Source organism: Protopterus annectens, chromosome 13.part0 (assembly GCF_019279795.1).
Source record: "Protopterus annectens isolate FY-2018-M chromosome 13.part0, PAN1.0, whole genome shotgun sequence".
NCBI lineage: Eukaryota > Metazoa > Chordata > Ceratodontiformes > Protopteridae > Protopterus > Protopterus annectens.
Genome location: NC_056747.1, coordinates 58,925,052 through 58,946,149, shown reverse-complemented (window position 1 = coordinate 58,946,149; position 21,098 = coordinate 58,925,052). Strand labels below are relative to the sequence as shown.

Below are 21,098 nucleotides of genomic sequence, written 5' to 3'. Positions count from 1 at the left end.
TGACTGCTCGTATTTTTTACTAATAATGATCAGGGTGACTTCCCTTTTATGGATTTTGTTCTATCATGTAATAGCTTTCTCCTCTTATTGTAAAGTTTGTTAATGGCGGGGTCCACCAGACTGGACGTTTGCCCTTTGTGGAAAGAGTCTTGGTTTTATTTGGGATTGCCTGATCCATGCAGTCCTGGAGGTGTTCATAGAAGGCATTTGTAAGGGCTTCCAGAGCTTGGGTTGTGGTTTCCACTGGCTCAGGGGCCTTGAAGGATACCACACCAGTCTTGAGTAGTGTGAAGTTTGCTTTAGAGAAGTTCTTCACTATGGTCTTTTGTTTGGGGTAGGGCGGGATGTGGATTTCCAGTGAGATTAGTTTATGATCAGATCTCACCAATGAGGGATATACTTCCGTGTGGAGCATTTTGTCCCCATGTTTGTGACAATGAGATCTAGTATATTTTCTCCTCTCGTGGGAACAGTGACTAGCTGTTCCATGGCATTTGAATTTATGAACTCCAGGAACCGTTGGGCTAGAAAGTTAGGGCTTGAGTAATGTTCCCAGTCTATATTCGGGTAGTTGAAGTCACCCAATATGATGGTGTTTGGAGATACATTTATACCCTCCAGTGTCTTCAGGAAGGCTGTGTGGGGTTCCTGAGTTTGAGAGGGTGGCCTGTAGCATACTACAATTTGTAGAGCAGTTTTGCCTATGGTTAGTTGCACCTGGATGGTTTCCGAGCTTATGCGTTGCCACCAACCTGGAGGTGTGGGTATCCTTTATGAATATGGATACACCCCCCCTCCTTTTGTGGTGTGGTCTGGGTTTTGGGGCCGGAACGCATGATATGAGGTAAAACCTAATAGTGCCGGGGTGCTCTCAGGAGCCTTGAACCAGGTTTCAATTACAGCACAGACATCGATGTTCTCCATACTGAGAAGGGCCTAGAGTGCGTGCATTTTGAGATTTAGACTTCTGGCATTGAGCAGCATTACCCTCAGTTTCTTCCCATTTTTTGTTTTCTAGGGTGGTAGGTTTAGAATTTGAGCCTTGCCTAAAAAAGGCACTATGGGGGTGGTGAGCACTATGGTGGGGTCTGGTGAGATACATCCCGAATGGGGCATTGTACTCGATCATTGGTCTGATAAGTGAAGAGTACAGGGGAACAATGACCTCACTAGATCTGGATGTGAATCCCTTCATGATCAGGTGGGCAATGTAGAAGGTCTTTCTAACCACTTTAGCAATGTGAGTGTCAAAAGAAAGGCCACTGTCAACCTGGGTCCCCAGGTCCATGATAACCTCTTCTGTGCTTAGTGGATTGCCACCTATATGGTAGCTTGGGGTTACCTTGTTTTTCCCGAAGGGTATGACTATACATTTTTGGCGTTTAACTTCAGGCCATGGCTCTGGCACCAGCTATCTGTTTCCGTGAGTTCCTTCTGAAGGATATCCGTGTCCGATGCACTTTCCACTATGGCCCAGTTTGCAGTCGTCTGCAAACTTTGTCAGCCAAAGTCCTCCCATGCTGGCCTGTACTTCTGAGAAGTAGATGCCAAACAATAGGGGCCAAGGACCGAGCCCTGTGGGACACCACTTGTGACCGGCTTGGAGTCTGACACAGCGCCAGCAACTCTAACCCTGTGGGTTCTGTCCTTAAGCCAGTTTGCAACCCATCTTGTGACATATGGGTTTACATTTAAGCTGGTAAGTTTTTCTACAATACCCGAGTGGGGTATTGTGTCAAAGCCTTTGCAAGGTCAAGGTAGGCTGTATGGACTGCCTTTCCCTCATCAATGGCCTTGGTGACTGTTTGAAGAAGTCGACCAAGTTCAAAAGGCATGATCTTCCCTTGACAAAGCCAAACTGGGTCGGGTCCAATGTCTGCAAGTCCCCTATATCTTTGTTTATGAGCTCCATTATGATCCTCTCCATAGCTTTGCAGACTAGACTTGTTAAGCTTATGGGCGGTAATTACCAGGGTCCGTGAGCGCCGCCTTTGTGGAGTGGGACCACAGTTGCCACGCCACTCCTTGGGCACGTATCCTGTGGTAAGGCTGAGATTAAACAGCTGCCTTATGTGCGGGGTTAATTCCTCATTTAGCTCGTGTAGCACACAGCCGGGGACACCATCCGGTCCCATTGATGCTGTGTTTTTAGCTTTAGAGAGAGCAGCTTTCACCTGCGCATTTGAGATGTCCGGGAGGCTACACTCGGCTGGGATAGTTATCTCTCCTTTAGGGGAGAGGGTGAAGTTTCACTGAACCTGTCTGCCAGTATGTTGGCAATGTCTGTGGGTTCAGTGATTTTTGTATCATTTTGGACTAATTCTGAGCATATCTGGGAGTTTCCACCCAGGTTCCTGAAAAAGGCCTTATGATTGTCCTTTGAAACCATGACAATTTATCTCTCACACTTGGCCTTGGTTGATTTTATGACTGCTCGCTATTTTCTACTAATAATGATCAGGGGTGACTTCCCTTTTATGGATTTTGTTCTATCATGTAATAGCTTTCTCCTCTTATTGTAAAGTTTGTTAATGGCTGGGGTCCACCAGACTGGACGTTTGCCCTTTGTGGAAAGAGTCTTGGTTTTATTTGGGATTGCCTGATCCATGCAGTCCTGGAGGTGTTCATAGAAGGCATTTGTAAGGGCTTCCGCAGCTTGGGTTGTGGTTTCCTCTGGCTCAGGGGCCTTGAAGGATACTACACCAGTCTTGAGTAGTGTGAAGTTTGCTTTAGAGAAGTTCTTCACTATGGTCTTTTGTTTGGGGTGGGGCGGGATGTGGATTTCCAGTGAGATTAGTTTATGATCAGATCTCACCAATGAGGGATATACTTCGGTGTGGAGCATTTTGTCCCCATGTTTGTGACAATGAGATCTAGTATATTTTCTCCTCTCGTGGGAACAGTGACTAGCTGTTCCATGGCATTTGAATTTATGAACTCCAGGAACCGTTGGGCTAGAAAGTTAGGGCTTGAGTAATGTTCCCAGTCTATATTCGGGTAGTTGAAGTCACCCAATATGATGGTGTTTGGAGATACATTTATACCCTCCAGTGTCTTCAGGAAGGCTGTGTGGGGTTCCTGAGTTTGAGAGGGTGGCCTGTAGCATGCTACAATTTGTAGAGCAGTTTTGCCTATGGTTAGTTGCACCTGGATGGTTTCCGGCTTCGTGCGTTGCCACCAACCTGGAGGTGTGGGTATCCTTTATGAATATGGATACACCCCTCCTTTTGTGGTGTGGTCCGGGTTTTGGGGCGGAACGCATGATATGAGGTAAAACCTAATAGTGCCGGGTGCTCTCAGGAGCCTTGAACCAGGTTTCAGTTACAGCACAGACATCGATGTTCTCCATACTGAGAAGGGCCTCGAGTGCGTGCATTTTGAGATTTAGACTTCTGGCATTGAGCAGCATTACCCTCAGTTTCTTCCCATTTTTGTTTTCTAGGGTGGTAGGTTTAGAATTTGAGCCTTGCCTAAAAAGGCACTATGGGGTGGCAAGAGCCTTAGCCAATATCCGGAATCCCCAGGGTGACAGGTGCAAGCCGTCCCTTGCGAAGCAGCGTGGCTTGTCAAGCATGTCATCCCAGGCAGACAGACACTGGATCCCCTTTGAATGACACCAGACATTAAGCCAATTGTTAAAGCTGATTATCTTGTCTCTATATTGTGGCATCATTCTTGGTGAAGGAAGGATACTGCTCAGGGTTAGGGTCATACCTGCCTGGGCTACATAATCAGAGAGCTCCTCTAGGTCTCTTTTCATGTAGTCCAGGGAGGTACGTCTCAGGTCGTTCACACCAGCATGGACAATGACTGTGTCATATTTGTACTTGCCATGGAGTGACCCGAGTGCTTGTGTTATGTGGCGGATTCTAGCCCGATAGGCAGCTTACTGTGACCCTCTCCTTGTTCAGCCTGGTGAGTGGGACGTCAGTGTGTCTGACTATGGAGTCACCTATGACAAGTATGTTTGGTGTTGTATTTGGCCTTAAGGGCTGTGACTGCTTTGCACACTGCTTCTGTGGTTTATGTGTTGCTTGTGGGATGTCTTGAGGTAGCAGTTGTTTGGGTGTCTGCTTTGGAGGCCTCTGCTGTTTAGGTAGAATTTTGCTCAGAGCCTCCGAGTATGTCTTTGTGTGTTTATGTGTTTGATTCAGTGGAGTGGTAGCATTATGTGAGGCTGGTTTTGTGGTGTGTGTAGTTGCCTTCTCCTCCTGTCTGGTCTTGCTAGTCCTGAGTTGAGAGAGCTCAGCCTCCAGTTTGGCTAAATAGCTGCATCTCTCGCAAGTATTTGTGTTATGTGGGAGGAGGAGAGGGTTGTCTGTGTACATGAGGCAGTTATAACATTGCCTCAAGATTCCCAGATTCACCAGCTGGACCGGAGAGGAGATTGACAACTGACCTTTGGACATGCTAGAATAATATTGGGAAATCCTTAACTGAAAACAATCTACGGCAGATATCTCTGGAGTATGTGTGCCATACTGTTTACTGTTAAAGCGAATATGTAGACTGAGTAAGCCCACTTTTCATAGAGATCCACTGCCCACAATTCCTTACTGTGGTATGGAAGCCTGAGCTTTGTGAAGGAAGAGCTTTTTCAGTTGCAACCACAACCAATATTGAGTCACTGAGGGATACAAAATAGTGACAGTTCCTGTCTTTAGGAGGCTGGAGGATTCTGTCTGGAATCCTTGGCATGGAAGCCACTGCAGAGTTCTTGTATGCTGACTCTACCATCAGCTAAACCACTTGGTCGCATGATGGGACTACATAAGACGATGATGACTTGGGTGACTGTACGCCCTCCTCCAGTAAGAGCTCAGATTTGGACAGACTATCTGCGGCCTATCCTGCTTCAGATGAAATCACCTTTAGAATTTCACCAAATTTGGGATCATCTGAAAGTACAGAGGGGAATAGCTCCTCACCCATATCCATGTCCAGAATGGGAGACTTGCAGGAGATTGTGGGCTACTGGGGGTGGGGGGCGCAACACTGACAGTTGAAGCTAGGCCAATTTCAACTTTGTTGATCTAAGCTCTCATTAATATCAAGGTCAATACCAAGGGTCTCAAAGCAGATTGCTTGAATGCCAATCTCAGGGACAGAATAGCAGACTCCAGAAGGTTCGACCACCCCTCCCCAGCCACTAGCAGAGCCTCAAGCACTGATGACCTCAAGGTCAGAATGGTTAGCACTGACAGCAGTGTTGGCAGTGAGTCAGTTGAGGTGAAGAGTAAGTGGCTCAAAACTGTATATCACTGTTGTCCTCACTGCAGCCATCAATACTGACCCCGGACCATTAAGCGATTGAACATTGGTCAGATAGGAACCGGGCTCTGGGCAGGACATAAGTGAGGAGAAGTAAGGGGCAGGGGTAGCAAAATTTGGAAGTGAAGGACCTCAACTTGGATATCAGCAGGGGAGCAGACCTGAGACAATATGTGTTGCACTGAAATAAAGGTCTTTCACATCTAAGAGTACTTCAACTCAACTAAAACAGACCCTCTTGACCTGACAGACTCTATTAAGTGAAGCCAAGGAGTTCTGTTTCTGATGTTACCAAAGAAATACTACCAAGTTAAAGTCTGGGAAGTACAACATCTGAAAATAAAGTTATTCCTAGGGCTGGGGGTAAGTACTTCCGTGTTAGGTGCGTTGTGGGAAGAAGCTGGTCTGTGTCCTCTGGTACTGGTCTTTTGAAAGCATGTGCAGGTAGAATGGCAGGGGAAGGAGAATCACTTACTGACTTGAAAGACAACAGTAGGCTTCAGCTTCACCTGCTCCAAACAGTTCTTGGCATCTTTAAGGGTCAACAGTTTGAGGGGGGAACAAACAGAACACTGCTCAGAAAAATAAACTTTGCCAAGCCACTATAAGCACTTTTAATGACAATCCTGCAGGGGATTTTGGAGCCACATTTACATTTTCTGATCTCATTGGTCACTTTTGGAGTCTTACTTGTCCATGACCACTAAATGACAATGAAACTAACACTGGAGAATTAACCAGCAAAAGCAAGGCAATGAAATAGTCCCATGTAACGGCTACCTCAAAAGCTCTGACATTAAAATTGTCCTACAGAAAATAATAATAAACCCTTGATTTAAATAGCAAAACACAGCCAAAAACTTGGCTAGAACAAAACAAACTCCGAAAGATGAGGGACACTGCAGCAGACTCTACAAACTGTCCAGAGTGTGAAGAAGAGAATGAACTGACATGAATACACGTGTGCACATGCACACATATGGCTCTATTACATCAACAGCTCTGAAGTCAAAAGCTACAAAAAAATATTACATGAAATGTTAGAAAAAGTGAAGATACTTTAAAGATTGGTCCCAGGCTAAAGTAACACTTGGCACTGCTGTAGTGATCTCAGCAAAAGACCCTTCTTCCAGGAGCATTATGGGTAAAGACGACAGGCTTTAAGTGCCTGGAAAAAGATTACATAGCCAGGTTAAATCCTGGTGGTCTCAGTCATAAAGGTAAGAAGGTAAACATGATGGAGCTATAGTTCTTGATTGTGGGTTAAGCTGCATCATTTTTTAACTCCAACAGAAGCAATCATTGTCCATGCTGAACTGAAGGGCATCTGGTCTGCTGGGAAGTCCTTTCTCAGCGTTCAAAGATTTGCAGCATCACCATGTTTTTCCCCCATGTGTGACTTGGTATTCAGGATCATGAAGGTGGATGTCATGACCCCAAAAATAAGACTCTCCATAACTGACAAAGAGGGACTTCTCTAAGAAACTTCTGCTATAGTATGCAACAATTTGCTCCCTCTAAGCTGTACTCTTGCACAAGTATGCACACCTTGTAAGGCTACTATGTGCATCAGTGTGTGAAGGTGCATGGAACCTCACAGGTAAACTATGCTCAATAGGAAGCAGTGTGCATTTGTTGCATTGGAATACACACAAGCAGTACTATTAACGTCATGAAACTTTGAGACCCTAAAGCATTTCTTTATTTTGGACAGGCTGAAAAGTGAAGAGCTTCTACTTGCATATATGAAATAACCCAAGTCATTTTCCACATCTAGCTACTACACTTTAGCATTTCTTACTTCTGGTTTATTAGTGGATTTGAGGATCAGTGAATCTTCTTTTTAGCCACAAATCATATTTTGAATGTTACAAAGGCTGTGACAAGAGGACATATCCCCAGAACAATACACCCACTTATGAGGTCAATAGTAGCCTGCGTTTCTTCCATCTGAAGCAGTGAATAACGAGCAGTCAGACTCTGCCACAAGTAAGGATTAACATACTTCAACTATCTGAAGCAGTGAATAACGAGCAGTCAGACTCGGCCACAAGTAAGGATTAACATACTTCAACTATCTGAAGCAGTGAATAACGAGCAGTCAGACTCGGCCACAAGTAAGGATCAACATACTTCAACTATCTGAAGCAGTGAATAATGAGCAGTCAGACTCAACCACAAGTAAGGATTAACATACTTCAACTATCTGAAGCAATGAATTACGAGCAGTCAGACTCGGCCACAAGTAAGGATCAACATACTTCAACTATCTGAAGCAATGAATAAAGAGCAGTCAGACTCGGCCACAAGTAAGGATTAACATACTTCAACTATCTGAAGCAATGAATTACAAGCAGTCAGACTCGGCCACAAGTAAGGATTAACATACTTCAACTATCTGAAGCAATGAATTACGAGCAGTCAGACTCGGCCACAAGTAAGGATTAACATACTTCAACTATCTGAAGCAGTGAATAATGAGCAGTCAGACTCGGCCACAAGTAAGGATTAACATACTTCAACTATCTGAAGCAGTGAATAATGAGCAGTCAGACTCGGCCACAAGTAAGGATTAACATACTTCAACTATCTGAAGCAATGAATTACGAGCAGTCAGACTCGGCCACAAGTAAGGATTAACATACTTCAACTATCTGAAGCAATGAATTATGAGCAGTCAGACTCGGCCACAAGTAAGGATTAACATACTTCAACTATCTGAAGCAATGAATTACGAGCAGTCAGACTCGGCCACAAGTAAGGATTAACATACTTCAACTATAACCAGCACATAGAAGCAATATGTTTTTAAAAACCTGCAGCACATCAGCAAATTAACCAGTCATACAATTCTACTGTTGTGCATTGCCTTCTGCTGACATTATCACCCGCTACGTCAGCCATCGATATGCAGCCCAATCCTCAGGCTGCATGTCTCTGAGCTCAGGGCTCCTAGCCTGCGCTTTGACTCATCTCCACCCCACTACTCCAAAGAAATATTTTTCCCAAAAGGAAAGTCACTGTTGTTCTTTTATGCCTAAATGCTCATAGTCCAGTCCTCCAAACCCTCCTTGGTACCCAAGAGAGGGAGTGAATAGCATTTAATCATTCAGGATTCCTGTCATATAAGTGCATTATTTGTGGGTTCCTGCAGAACTCTGCACCACTTACACTTGACAGTTGTCTACTAACTCATAAAACTCAACCTTATTCTCTGACTACACCTAAGGGTGATGCTGATGCAAGGCAAGAGCTTTTGTGTTTAACGATGTTTTAACTGTCCATATTACAATGTTTAACACTTCGTTTAACTTTATTGTGTTATTACTGAGTTTGACTGCTTTCCTATCCTATACTTTGTAGGAGGTCATGAAGTTCTTCAGGTCTCTGTAAAGAGAAATATTATACTAAGTGTCTGTGCAGCATACCTACCCAGTAATGACACGTTTCTTATGAAAATCTCTCTGCCCTGCTTGGATATGGTGTTGTAACATCCTGTTATCTAAGACTTCATGTTAAAATGTGCAGGTATGATGTGCATAGATAAAACAGAATTTAGTAACTAGATGTACTGTGGTCCCACTGTAAACTGTTAGCCTGTCAACCTTAAAGCAGCTGCATAGACATTACAATTCAGAAAATGTCTATACTGCTGTTGTAAATAGCCAACCTTATCCAGTTCTGATTTGTTACATTTCATATAATCCAAAGCTAAATAAGCTGTACAGCTACAATAAACCTAATTAAATAATTAAGTAATAATTAATTAATAATAAGCCTCTCTACAATGCATAGCATTCAGCCTATTTCCTGTGAAATGTAAACAATACCTAAAAAATGGTCCCTTAGGTACAGTTAGTGTACAGTATTAAAGTATAATCTTATACCATACACCTAAGCTACAGTGTCTTGAAACGAGGTCCTGGACATTTCTAATAATCACAGTTGTGGCCCTGTCTCAAAATCACTAGTGCTCTGGTCAGTCTACACAAATTTTCTAAAATCTAGCACTTTTAAGATTACTGATAGACTGTAGTACTTAAAATATTTAAGCAAATTGCTAAATCTAATTGCTGATGTCAGACACTGCAAATGAAAAAGTAATTTGACTTTCAAAGCTGATTTAAGAATCACAAGTGCTTTAATTTGTCCCTGGAAACTTTTGCATAATCCAGCATTATAATAAGTACAATAACATGCTGCAGCACATTTTAGCTCAAGTCTTTGTGTCTTTCGGCTTTTCCCGGTTAGGGGTCGTACTCTGCACAATTTGATAGATGACACGAGATAACACAAATGAGAAAACAATTTCTCACTGAAACCTGACCTAGACGTAAAAATTAAAAATAGTGTTAGACAAGATCAAGAAAAAAATGAAGGAAATGTATATAAAGATATTGAGCATAATAAGAAACCATTTAACAGATGCACAAGATGAGGCAGGAGTAACAAAATACACATCGATAAACTGTGCAGATTCTAAAATTTATTCTCAGACAAAACAGATTATAGATATAGTTACAAAATTTTACGCAGAGCATTTTGGCTCCACAAAGGGGCTGATCAATTGTCCTACAGACATACAGGTAACCTCAGATACTCAAACCAGATTATATTGAAAAAGAACTATGCAAACTGGATCCAAAATAGCACAGGGAGGAGACGATGGTAACAGTGACCCGAGATCACTTCAGCATTAATTTACAGCACCATTATATCTGTTCTTTACTAGCTTGTATAAAAATGGGGAGATTCCTCATGACTGGAGACATGCACTTGTTAAAACTGTCCTTAAGGGAAAGAAAGTAGGGTAAACCCAAAGTCATGCAGACCCGTACGTTTACTTTCATATTGCAGAAAAATAATGGAAAAGGTTATATTGGATTCATCATCAGAACTGGGAAAGGTTGGGACATGAAACCATACATCAGCATGCACATGTTGAAAATAGATCCATTACTAACTGTAATATTTCACTTATTTATTTATTTACTTATTGACATTTGTTAACAGGGTTAGTCCAACTGAGCCAGGGGCCCATTTTCAGTGGAGACCTGAGGAGAAAAGCTCCAGAAATAATGCAAGTAATTATATTTACAAAATATTAAAGTTTCTTTGTATTTGTTTTCCAGGGTAGTGCACTGATCTCCATGGACATTTTTCAGACTCAGCCTGGGAGCAGTCTCTCGTTAAGTGACTTGCTCAAATAACACAGTTAGGTAAGGGAAGTCGAGGGAATCAAACCTTGCACCACTAGGACACAGGAAACAGATCCTCAAAGCCTCAACTGCAAGACATGATGCTCTATAAGACTAACAGCTATGAATGAAAAGTGCTGTGAAGCAATTTATACAGATTTAACTTCAGTATTTGATATGGTCAAACACAAAACACTGACCTATAAATTAGAACCAAGTACTGATGTACTCTACATAAGACAGCTGCATAGCTTACAAATAGGACATGGCAAGTATACAGCAACTGGAGAGGTGAAATTCTTGGTTACAACCAGGGTGTCCACACATGGCTATATCTTAGGCTCAAACCTGTTTAGATTGTATCTTTTAGATCTATCCTTTTCATCTGATGTGTTCTACGGTCTGTATGCAGATGACTCCAAAATGGGTAAACTGATAACACGTGTTACAGATAGGAAGTGTCTGAAAATGAACTTGACTAAATTAACCATTTGGGCACATGAGAATAATATGCTGACAAATACATCAAACACCAAGCATTTGAGATTTGGGAGACTTAAAACTGAAAGGTGAATACTTAATATAGCACACAGCAATTGAAACTGTAGATTCCTTTAAGGACCTGGGTATACAGGTAGATCCAGCTTTGAGTTTTTCTAATCATATCAACCAATTGGTTAATGACAGTTATAGAACTATAAGTTGTATAAAGAGATTTATAAAATCTTGGAAATCAGAACTGAAGTCATTCTTAGTTATATTACACCCAAACACGAGTTTGGAGTAACAATAAAAAGAAGTTATGTCTTACCACAACGTTCCATCTGTGTTGTCGACCTTCACTAATCCTTGACTGTGGGCTTGTTTCCGAGCCTCGGAACCAACTGACCATTATTCCAGCTTGCCCCTTCCAAAAACTCTCCAGCTAAGCTCTATCCATAATGCTCTTCACACAATCACCTCAGATCGAGTTTGCAAACAGTGAGACAAGAAATAACAGACCAGAGGCCATATCTGTATCTATCAAGAAGTCAATCTTTGGGGAGATCCGATCCACCAAGAGATCTAAGGCAGGAGGAAAGGTGGTGGGGAGAATGTTAAGGATTAGTGAAGATAGACAACACAGATTAAATGTTATGGTAAGACACAACTGCTTTATTTAATGTTGTCTATCTTCACGTAATCTGTGACTGTGGGACAGAGTTCCTAGCTACCTGAATCTTGGGAGGTCTCTCAGAATAATATTCCTGAGCATCATTGAGACAAATGATGCACGTCCCCTAGAGACCAGGTCCAGCTTGTAATGCATAATATATGAAGAGATCCCCATATCGCTGCTGCACAAATATCATCTAAAGAAGCTCTGGCAGTTGAATGGGCTTTTACAGGTTCTGGTAGGTGTACTGCATTTTTGTTACAGACAAAAAAATACAGTCTCTAAGTCATTTAGCCAAAGTAACTTTAGAGACTGGGCTTCACAAACTGACTGAAGAAAAGGAAATAAATAGCCGATAAGATTTTCTGACTTCCCTTGTTCTGTGAAGATAGAAACGTAACTATCTGTGCACATCTAGTAAGTGCAGGCAGTACTCTACTCTACTGGAGTAGTTAGGAAAAGAAAACTGGGAGCTGAATAGTCTGATGTTTAACTCAGACAACCTTTGGTAGGAAAAAGGGATTTGTTCGTACAGAGACCCTGTCCTTATGAAAGATTAGACAGGGAGATTTGCAGGATAAGGCCTGAATTTCAGATATTCTTCTAGCAGAAGTGACGGCTATCAAGAATAAAGTTTTCCATGACAAAAACACTTCCTCCAACCAAACTGGAATACAGCAAACAGTGGCTTGTATTTCTGCCATCTGAAATAAACAAGTAAAAGCCTTTAAACAGAAAACAACATACAGTACTTTTCAACTGTACCCAGACCCTAGAAGTAACATTTTTACAAACCTGTGAGAACTTGTGTTGGCAAACTAAACACACACAAGCTCTCTACTGTTATCACTAATCATCTATAGATTACCTGATTACTGTATCACCAACCATATCTCTCTGTTATCCAATTACTGTATCACAAATCTCTTTCTGGGTTACTCCATTACCGTTTCACCAATCATCTCTTTCTCTAGGTTACCCCATTACCCCATCATTGATCATCTCTCTCTAGGTTACTTTATCACATAGCACCAACTACAAGTTACCTCTTTCACTCTGAGCTGCTCAGCTTGACCAAGGGCTCCAAATTAAATAACTGGTAACAACCAATGTAAAAACACACAGATCACTTAGAAATACAAGACAGATTTTTTTTTTAGGCAAGCAAAAAGGGGGTATTTAAACAGCCCGTCAATGCAAGTATTTGGCTGCCTTCTCTTTGGAAGAGCATCGATCACATTTGGCAAGACATGCACCCCCAATGAAAACTCACTTGTGATAGCATCTCTCCATGGAACAGCCAGCAGTGTCGCCATGAACTTCTCATCCACTTATTTCTTGATTAAAGATTTCTCTAAATATTGACCTTGGGCCATAACAACTCATCACAGCAATATTGCTTTCATATTACAACTAACAATTATCATCACCATACAAAAACTATTCAAACTATAAAGCAGCATGGCTCTCAAGTTACAGGGAATTTTCCTCCGCTTCCTGTGACACACCACAAACTTTACTGCTCATCCTGTTTCTGTGCTGTTCAACAGAAGAATTACAAAAGGAGTGGTCCTAGACATCTGGAAACTCCCCAAGACCATATTATTTCTTAAGAGTGGTGATATTAGCAAAGCAGGTGACTAACAGATAAGCATCCTTACTTCACTGAAAAAAAAAATCATTCATAAACAGACTTGTGCATTGCTTCTTCCAAAAGTACTAGACTGCAATATTATGGGCAACATGTCCAATGTTCTGTTTGATATTAGCCATTCATACAACAGAAATGTAGATGTTAGAGTGTATACACTGCTGCAGACATTACACTTGGGGTTATGCTGCCGTCAGGCGGTTCCCCAGTCGGCCTGAGTTCCAAAGTCTTGGTCTGGCGTCGGTTGCTGTTGCCTCCTCCCTGACATCAGTGCGTCAGGGGTTTATAAGATGCAGCCAACGCCATTTTCTTCAGTTTTTCTTGCCCCAGATGTCAGGTGCCTCTAAATAGGTAAGCAATTCAAATTGCTAATAAAACATACATAATAAAAGCAATCAACAACTTACAGCTACCAGCAAATACTTCCCATAGGTAGTAAAGGGTAGAAGCCATAGGTATGTACCAGCCAGTAAGAGGGGAAGGAAGGAGGGAGGGTAACCTGGACTGCAGCAGTGTATACACTTGAACACCTACATTTACGGTAGGTACAAAACTGTACTATGCTCATCGTGTTACACTGCTGCAGTCATTACACTTGGGTAGAATCCCAAAGCTGAGGAAGGGTGGCTGGTTCTACAAGGCATTAGGGGTGGCTATAAGGCCCTGCAGCACTGCAGTGGCGAAGCCAGCTCTGGATTTAGAGCATAGAGGCAGATGGTAATGCTTGGTGAAGGTATGTACAGAACTCCAAGTTGCTGCTTCCAAAATATCCTTGGTAGGTACTCCTCTGAGGTAGGCAGTTGAAGTGGCTGTTGCCCTAGTGGAGTGAGATCTAATGCTGCTAGGTACACGTTTTCCATGGCATGTGTATCAAAAACGTATACAATGCCCTATCCATTTTGAAATAGTCTGCTTTGAAATGGCTTTTCCCTGTGCTCCTGCAGTATATGCTATCAATAATTGCTCAGATTTTCTGAAAGCTTTGGTTTTGTCCAAGTAGAAGCGTAACTGCCTGTGAATGTCCAAAGAATGCAGTAGTCTCTCCCCTTTATTCTGTGGTTTAGGATAAAAAGTTGGCAGGTGAATAGTTTGGTTTAGAGCCACACTGGATACCACCTTAGGCATAAACATAGGATTAGTTCTTAAAGACACCCTGTCCTGGTGGAAAATGATGAAAGGTTCCACTGCCATTAGTGCCTGTAATTCTGAAACTCTTCATGCTGATGTTATTGCCAGGAGCAGAGCAGTTTTCCAAGAGATATATTTTAATTCTGCTGTGTTAGCTGGCTCAAAAGGAGGCAAAGTTAATTTTTCCAAAACAAAGTTGAGGTCCCAAGTTGGAGTAGGTGCTCTATGGGACGGTCTTATGTTTTTAGCCCCTCTGAGGTACTGTTTTAACAGAGAATTAGAGAAAATTGGTGGATCTGTGTTGTAATGAGCAGAGATGGCAGAGGCGTGGATCTTGATGGATGAGAAGAAGAGGCCTTTGTCCAGCATCTCAGTTAAATATTGTAGTATCTGAGGTATGTTTGGGACAAGAGGGTCAATGCTGTGAGCTTGGTTCCAGGCACAGAATCTCTTCCATTTATCCAAATAGGCTTTCCTGGTACTAGGCCTTCTGGCCTCCAGAATGACATCCATTACAGCTTTGGAGAGAGGCATTGCTTGCTTGACTAAGGAATCTTCCATGCAGCTAGATTTAAGGTCCTCCATTTTCTTGATTGTTGTGCTGAGTCAGCAGATGTGGGATTTGAGGCAAAATCCAGGGTGTTTCTTGTGTTAAGCTCTTTAAGATTGGGTGCCAGTCTGGTGCAATCAGGATCATCTTTGGCACTTCTTGCCTGGCTTTTATGAGTACCTTTGGCAGGAGAGGTAGTGGTGGGAAAGCGTATACTTGTAGGTTCGCCCAGCTGAATGAGAGGGCATCCACTTTCCATGTGTGTGGATGGTAACTCCTTGTGCAGAATTTTTGTAGCTGGCAGTTCATTTGGGATGCAAATAGATCTACGTCCGGGCTCCACCATTTCTGTGTTATCATTCTGAATATTTGTGGATTCAATTCCCATTCGTGGGGATCCATGATGTTTCTGCGCAAGTCGTTTGCCAGTGTGTTCATCTCTCCTGGCAGGAATTGTGTTTGCAGATGAACTTGATAATTTATAGCTGTGTTCCACAAGGTCATGGCTTGTCTGCAGAGGGGGTAGGAGTGAGTGCCTCCTTGCTTGTTTATGTACCACATAACTGTGGTGTTGTCTGTCTTTAGTAGAAGTTGTCCTGGATGCAGCAGGTCCTTGAAAGCTATAAGGGCATTTTGTACAGCTAGCATCTCTTTTTGATTGATGTGAAGATGCCTTTGTTCTGCAGGCCACGTGCCCTGAATACATCTGCCTGCCATGTGTGCTCCTCAGGCGTAATCCGATGCATCTGTTGTCAGTGTTTGCCTGGCTGTGGGTTGTGTAAAAGGCTGTCCCTTGTTGAGGTGACAAGCTTGAGCTCACCACTGAAACTCCTGCTGAAGGCAAGGAATTAGTGGCATAACTGTTTCCAAACTTTGACAGTGTTGAGACCATACATTCTTTAGGAACCATTGTAATTTCCTCATATGCAGTCTGGCATATGGAATTAGTAGTATGCAAGCTGCCATGTAACCCAAGGCCTGCAGAATTTTTCTTGCAGGGAGTTGGGTCTTTGTTGCCATCAATTGAAAGTACTGAGTCAGTTTGTCCTTGCTTGTCTGGTGTGAGACAAGCCATCTGGGCCGTTGTGTTCAAGCTGGCACCCAGGAATATAATCTTTTGTGAGGGCACTAGTTTTCATTTATTTTCGTTTACTGTGTACCCCAGGCAACTTAACTTTTTTACAAACGCCAGATGCTTTAGAAGAATGTCCTTGCTCTCTGCTTGAATCAGGCAGTCGTCCAGGTACGGATAAATTTGAATTCCTTTCTGTCTGCAAAACGCAATTACTGGTGCCAGGCGCTTTGTGAAGACCCTGGGCACAGTAGATAAGCCAAAAGGCAGTGCAGAGAATTGGTAGTGCATTGAACCAGCTATGAATCTGAGGTATCTTCTGCAGTTTTGTCCGATAGGGGCATGCAGGTATGCCTCCTTGAGGTCCAAAGTCACGAGCCAAGCTTTCTTGCCCAGCATGGGAAGAAGCTGCTGTAGTGTCAACATTTTTAATTTCAGAACATCCAGGTAAGTGTTTAGAGAAGAAAGATCCAGAATGGGCCTCCAGGCTTTGTCCTTTCTGGGTACCAGAAAAAGTCTTGAGTAAAATCCTTGTCCTTGCTCCTGTGATGGTACCTTTTGAATAGCTCTCATATCCATGAGTGCTGTAATTTGTTTTTGAGCTTCTGCCCATTGATTTGGTGGCAGATTTGGCATTCCTTTTAACCTTGGTAGAGTGTGAAAGTGGAACCTGTAACCTTGAGGTACAATGTTGAGAACCCATTTGTCTTTGGTGATCATATGCCAATTGTGGTAGAAGAGTGCCAGTTTTCCTCCCAAGGGGGCTGCGAAGAGAGATTTGTTTGGCAGCTGTAGTGGGAAGTCATTGGAGCTGCTTTTTATATGGTTGGGGCCTGTCTTCCCCTTCTTTCTGGCCTGATGCAACCCTTGTGTCTGACCTCTACCTCTTGGACATCTGTATCTTCCCCTTTGAGGTCTGTATAATTGCAAAGGACCAATTCTTAGTTGGCCAATTTCTGCTAAATCTAGGAGGCTGAACCTGTAAGAAATCCTTCACCGTTTGCATAGATTTTGCCTTATCCTCCATTTTCTTTAATACCTCTTCTCCCTTAACTCCAAATAACACATCCTGCTGCAAAGGTGCATCCAATAATTTTGCATTAACATGATCTGGTAGCGTATGTTCTTTGAACCAAGCATGTCTTCTAATGACAGAACCTGTAACTGCTGCTCTGCAGGAGGCCTCTAAAGAATCAAAACCACATTGCAAAGTATGCTTTCCCACTTGCTCAGCTGCGTGCAATAAATCCTGCATTTCTTTAAAATTAGGAGGATCTGAATCTGGAAGCATTTTTTTGTTTCAACTGAGACAGTAAAAATTGCTGATATTTTAGCATGTGAAACTAGCAATTTAAGGCTCTCATTGCTAAAGTTGCAGACGTATATACTTTCTTTCCCCATCTGTCTAATGCTTGGAATCTCTGTCAGAGGGAACTGGATTCTTGGCTGATGAGGCCTTAACCCCTTTGGGTCCATGAGAAATAGTTTCAGGGTCAGCTACAGGGCTTTTATACAGAAAATTGTGGGAGTCAGGGACTCTGTAGTATCTGTCAGGTTTAACTGGGGCTGGAGGTAAGGAATCAGGATTTAAACTGGATTCAGTATACACATCATCCACAACATCTAACACTGGCGGAATAGCAAGGGGTCTGTGTTGAGGTAATAAAAGGAAGTCTGAGCCTTTTCTTGGATTCTGAGTAATCCTGGCCTTCCCAATGGAAATGCTCCCTCATGGTATGTAGGGTTTCCCCAAAGGAGTAGTCCTCGGGCGGTGAGGCTGATGGAATTGATTCCTCAGCATAAGAATCCTCATAAGGGGGTAAAGAATATCCTAGGTCAGAGGAGGAATCTGATGAGATGGACACCTGGTCGGATGAATCATAGTCTGCATCCTGTCTAGGCCTTTTATCAGGAGGGGGATGGGACCCCCTGATTAGAGTGATTAGGTCTTCGGCCATTTTGTTTCTTAGGCATAGAAGCCTGTCCTGGAGAATGCTGTATTTGTTTCTTTGATTTTAAAGGAGGCTTAGACTTAGCTGAGGGTTTAATGCTTAACTGAGTAGGTCTGAAGACACCCTCTGAAGCTGCGGGTAAGCTCAGCCACTCTGGATCCCTCTGAAGGGTTAGTTTTGGTAGACTGAATAACTTGTGCGTCCGAAGGCCCAGCCATCTCCACGTGGGAGTCAGAGGCGGCCTGTGGTTCTACAGAAGCGGTCGTCAGGGGCTGCAAAGGTGCCTCGCTGAAAACCGGAGAACCGGCGACTGGCCTAGAAGAGGCTTCGTCAGTTTTGAGCCTCGGATGCCTATCCTTGTCTTTGCGATTTTTGTGTATTCTGGTCGTCGGAAGTTCCGACAGCATGGTATAATACAATTTTCTACCAAACTAATGTCGGGCAAAATCAAACCGACGTTTAACAGTGCGCTTGTTAAACCTAGCACAAAACCGACAACCAGTGACGTAGTGGTCTGGGCCTAGGCATGGGATACAATAGGAATGGAAATCCTTATGAGGTATTTGCTTCCCACAAGAAATACAGTTATTAACTTTTACTGACATCGGTCTGAGGCAAGAAAAAGTTTCCCCAACGGGGTACTTAGCTTTGTAGAAGACTTCAGTTCTGGATTCGGAATGAAAATCTCAGGAGACGGCCGACCGGCACCTGCGAACTGCTTTTGCTTCGGGCACCGCGCGGCAAGAAAGACTGAAGAAAATGGCGTTGGCTGCATCTTATATACTGCTGTCGCACTGACGTCAGGGAGGAGGTGACAGCAACAGACGCCGGACCAAGACTTTGGAACTCAGGCCAACTGGGGAACCACCTGACGGCAGGATAACCCCAAGTGTAATGACTGCAGCAGTGTAACACGATGAACATCTACAGTCTACAAGTAATCTCCTATCCACTCAGCACTACCCCACACTGCAAATGTTAAACTGGATGTTTAAATGGAAAAAAATGATATGATCAGAATTTACTCAGCTGTCCCTGTATGTCCAAACCCTTGGCCTTGAGCAAGTGCCAGTAGGCCCCTGAGGTATGCAAAACAAACACTCCTCCATACCCTCATAACACAGAGACTGGTGATAAAGCACCAAGCCATTTTCTTCCCACATACTGGAAGCAAATGACCATTTCACTTAAGGGCTACAGAAGTTCTACAACAGTATTTCAAACCACACTTCCACTTACCTACTCTGACTGCTTTGTTCACATATGGTCATTGCTAACTTGCTGTTCTCCTGTGTGAATACTACCTACTGTGACTCCTTTCAGACATACAAGTTTCTTTATTATTGCTTTGGTTTACAAAGGCCAACTACCTGGTACTTGCAGGGGTCATGATTCACCTTCAGATGTGGACATATTTATCCTGCAATGGACAGGAGTCATGGGAAGCAACCATTCTGAATATGCATTTAACCACTCAACATTAAACCCTCCTCTCTGTGTCACTGCTTTGGACTGTGATCAACTTTATGGAGAATTACTTCTTTCTTCAAAACTACATTGCTTTTTCTATGTTGTACATTTTTCATTTTTTTACTCATTTTTACTTTGTATTTTGCATTTGCTACTGGATACGCCCTAATAAGAGTTAATTACATTGCCTATTTTTGTTGCTTTTCGCCATTAACACTTTTCTCCTTCTTTACATGTCCAGTGTGATTGTTTGTTTTTACTTCCAATGCCGGGAGTCTTTCTTCCTGCACTTCCCTCAATAAATAGTCTAACCAAGTTAATAAATGTAAAAAGACCACATAAATAAATTACAAGTTGCTGGCACCTAGATTAAGACAAAGTATATTTTGGTTCTACTAACTACTTGTTGCGTCTTTCGGCTTATCCCGGTTAGGGGTCGCCACAGCGGAACTCCGGTCTGCTAATGTTTGGTAGTTGATTTTTACGTGCCGAGTTACCAGCCCTGATGCACAACCTTCAACGAAGGCACGCCCATTCACGCATGCCTCCACACAGAAGACGCTCTCGCTGAGAATCGAATGGGACAACGTCTTGCTGTGAGGCGACAATGCTACCGCAGCACCACTACTGCTACTAAAGTAACAATTCTCTGCCAGATTTGACTACAATACCAACCTCACAAGACCATGGATAAGTACATTATGTGTTCTTGATGAGTTTACTAGAACAGCTGTACACTTTTCTGGTGACTATTAGTAATCTAGCTGTAGAACCTTTTAATAGCGTTATTTGCTACTGGTCAGTGGGCTCATTTGAAATTTTTTCCGCTTTTTCAACTTCTTTTGTGTTATAAATTGCTTGTGTTTGAGGCTCAGAACACATTTGCTATGAGCTACTACATACTTAGCTGCAAAGCCACTGCTTGTGACAAATTTTTCACTAGATTTGATCAAAATATCAGCCCTAAAAGGACCTGGGGTAAGTACATTTTGTCTTTGTATGGAGTTTACTGTAATACCTGCGCAGATTATTTGGTGATTATTAGTAATCTGTGATTTGCAACTGGTTAACTTAAATTAGAATGGAGAAAAAAAGCCATTTCTAGACCTCTGATTATTGTAGAAATTTGAAGTGTCATTTTGCTACTGGCCAGTGTGCTTTTGTGCGTTATTAATCTCAGCCTCATTTAACTATGCATTGTATAGTCACAGGTATCCTGAGCCATTATTTTCTCCATAAAACCTAACTCATCACACTAACCAGTAATGATTTTGGTAACAAAATCTGTGCTAGCTGCCACAGTTGTGCAAGGAGCCACACTGCACACAGCTGGCCTACATAGTACCTACAGCTACTCTACTTTAACAAAATTAACTTGTAATTGCTCCATGTTACCCTTAGCAGTTAACAGTTGCTCTGTATGTGCATATTAAATTAGTTATTTCCACTACTGCAGAGTCCAATAATCAATTAAATGGATACAGTACTTTACCTATTCAAACTGTCTTTTGGCTTTTCCCTGTTAGTGGTCGCCACAGTGGAACTCTGGTCTGCTAACGATTGGCAGTGGATTTTTACAGTGCCGAGTTGCCAGCCTGATGCCCAACCTTCAAAGAAGGCACACCCATTCACGCATGCACCTACCCGCAT

The 21,098-nt window shown here is 42.7% G+C and overlaps 1 protein-coding gene across 1 annotated transcript in view; it reads right to left on the bottom strand.

Moving 5' to 3' along the window:
- SPPL2B (signal peptide peptidase like 2B) overlaps window positions 1-21,098 on the bottom strand; it is an 859,053-nt gene that overhangs the window by 379,539 nt on the left and 458,416 nt on the right. Inside the window, exon 5 of the mRNA XM_044054743.1 lies at window positions 5,962-6,078. Coding sequence (XP_043910678.1) covers window positions 5,962-6,078 — 117 coding nt within the window. The remainder of the gene's footprint in view (window positions 1-5,961; window positions 6,079-21,098) is intronic.